Raw genomic sequence first — 2,695 nt, 5'->3', positions numbered from 1 at the left:
AAAAAAAAAAAAGGGCATGAAGTTCACAAATTTTTGTCTTGTATTTAATACAGGTATTAGACTGTTTTCTTTCTAAACTTTGATATATATACATTGTTGGCTATTAGGCATTTAACAGCTAAGTATATTCAGAGCCATATGAGAGTAGTTAGTGAATAATTAAATATGTGTGACAAAAGTACATTGTAATATTTTGTTAGCAAAATAGACTGTTCAGTTTATGATTTTTTTTTGTCATAGGGGAAAGTTCACCTTGAATTAAAACTGAATGAACTGATAACAGAGAATGGAACTGTGTGCCAGCAGCTTGTTGTACAGTAAGCATATCTTTATTTTTATTTTTTTGCCTAAATTAGCTAGAAATAATTCTCTATTTTACATTCTTAGACCAACTTATTATTTTAAGTATTTCAGAAACTTCAAAATGAAACTCTCATCTAACATTTCTTTACCAAGCTGATAATCCAGTTTATTTTTCATCTGGTCCACTCAAGTTATGGCAAGTCATTATGTACTTAACTAATTTTTATTGATTATGGGTTAAATGACACATCTCTATAAGCATTAAGGTATGTCCATGTCATAGGCAAGAGCCCGTGACTTCCTAGCATTGGAGACTTGGAAATTGTTTCTAGAGGATATCTTTTTGAAGAACTCAAGACACTACACACACACACACACACACACACACACACACACACACACACACACGACACAAAACGCTCTAAGTGGACCCCCTAGGGTTGCCAGCACTTTTCCTGCAGATTTGGTATTCTTTATCATTCTGACTGCTCTGTAAAATCTCTGTTCTAGCCTAGTCTTCTGCTTCTTCCCTCCCCTTCAGATCCGTACCCTAGTTTATCAGCAAACTACCAAGACTCCTTCATTCTGGAGCCCTGTTTCTTTGCCTCAGTTGATAACTGAATAACCCTGAAATTATCAGGTACATACCCCATATACCTCAGAGCAAGGAAATAGAGAGGTTGTTACTTACCTATTGATGCTCCAAACTATAATTTACTCTCCTAATGACGAAAACCCCCAATTTTCAAGGCATTGCCTTTCTGTATTAGTCTGTACTGACTAATATTACATATGATCTTAGATGTTTAATTTTTTCTGCTTTTATTAGCTGTCTTGATGCATAAATAATAAAAAGAGACTAAGAGATTGCCATGTATGTATGAATTGCCAAAACAATATACCTATTACAGCATTTTTCTAAGAATTTCATAATAGAAAGCTTTTAAATAGATTTAATAAGAACAGTAAAAATTTGTTGTTATTTGCTTATGGTTTCTGTTTTATTGATTTTTCAATAGTTAGCCTGTTAACTATAGATCTAAACCAAGTGTTGTGGTGCATGCCTTTAATCCTAGTACTCGGGAATCAGAGGAGGTGGATCTCTGTGAGTTTCAGGCAGCAAGGTCTACATAGAGATTCTAGGACAGCCAGGATTATATTGACCCTTTCTCAACAGAAAAAGAAAAAGACATTCCAAGATTTGTTTGCAGATTTTACCCCTAAATTAACAGCCTACTTCCTTTCCTGCTTGAGTTTGGTTGTTGTAGTCATTTGAAGTACTGTTAGTCAGATTAGTTTGTTTTATTTACATACCATTTTAGGTTTAGGTTTTTTTAAGGTATATTTGTTTATTTTTACTTATTTATGTGTATTACATGTGTGTATTTATGGGTATATGTCAAGCATGTCTAAGTGTTTGCAAAGGTCAGCAGTGTTGGACCCCTGAAGTTGGAGGTTGTTGTGAGCCACCTGATATGTGTACCTGGAATCTAACTGGGGTCCTCTGGAAGAGAATCAAGGGGTTTTTATTTGCTAAGCCATCTTTCTAGCTTCCTGGTTTTATTTTTGAGAATGTAGACAATTAGCATAGTTTCAAAAGAAGAAATTATAATAAAAGGCATTCATAGATGTAATTCAATTCCCTCTTCCTCACACCCAGCTCTAGACAACCACAGTTTCATCTCTGTATCTGTGGCTTTTTGCTTTTTCCTGGATGTCATTTGGATAGACTCATATAATACATGTGGTCTTTTGTGTCTGGCTTATTTTTACTTAGTATACTCCTTTTGATATTCATTCATATTGTTGACTATAATAGTAGTGAATCTTCTTTCTAATGTTGTTTCCTGGTGCCAGGCACACACAGTTAAATTCTACCACTGAACCAAACTTAAAACTCCAATCCTCCCCCCCCCCCTTTTCCAGATAACTCAATCAATGCACATGCTGGTTAAATAAACCCAACTTCACACTCTTAAGTTTGGGGACTAGATTTCAATTTTGAACATTTACTTAAAAATTTTTTAAAGATTTATTTATTTATTTATTATGTATACAACATTCTGCCTCCATGTATGCCTACATGCCAGAAGAGGGCTCCAGATCTCATTACAGATGGTTGTGAGCCACCATGTGGTTACTGGGAATTGAACTCACAACCTCTGGAAGAGCAGCCAGTGCTCTTAACCACTGAGCCATCTCTCCAGCCCCTTAAAAAAATTTTTTTAACTTGATACAATAGATTTGCAGGAAGTTGTAAAGGTAATGCAAAGAGGTCTTTGTGCTCTTCGCACAATTTTCCACAGTAGTTACATCTTACATGACTAAAGAAATTTGTATGGATAGCTTATAAAACTTTGTCTTTCTGGTGCTCTTTTTTTTTTTTTTTTTT

The 2,695-nt window shown here is 34.8% G+C and overlaps 1 protein-coding gene across 1 annotated transcript in view; it reads left to right on the top strand.

Moving 5' to 3' along the window:
* Window positions 1-2,695, top strand: part of Rasa2 (RAS p21 protein activator 2) — a 101,402-nt gene that overhangs the window by 43,911 nt on the left and 54,796 nt on the right. The window contains exon 5 of the mRNA XM_005366673.3: window positions 241-317. Coding sequence (XP_005366730.1) covers window positions 241-317 — 77 coding nt within the window. The remainder of the gene's footprint in view (window positions 1-240; window positions 318-2,695) is intronic.

The sequence above is a fragment of the Microtus ochrogaster genome, unplaced genomic scaffold, assembly GCF_000317375.1.
Source record: "Microtus ochrogaster isolate Prairie Vole_2 unplaced genomic scaffold, MicOch1.0 UNK12, whole genome shotgun sequence".
Lineage (NCBI taxonomy): Eukaryota > Metazoa > Chordata > Mammalia > Rodentia > Cricetidae > Microtus > Microtus ochrogaster.
Note: the sequence above shows the minus strand (reverse complement) of the source record. Positions and strands in the feature narration are given on the sequence as shown.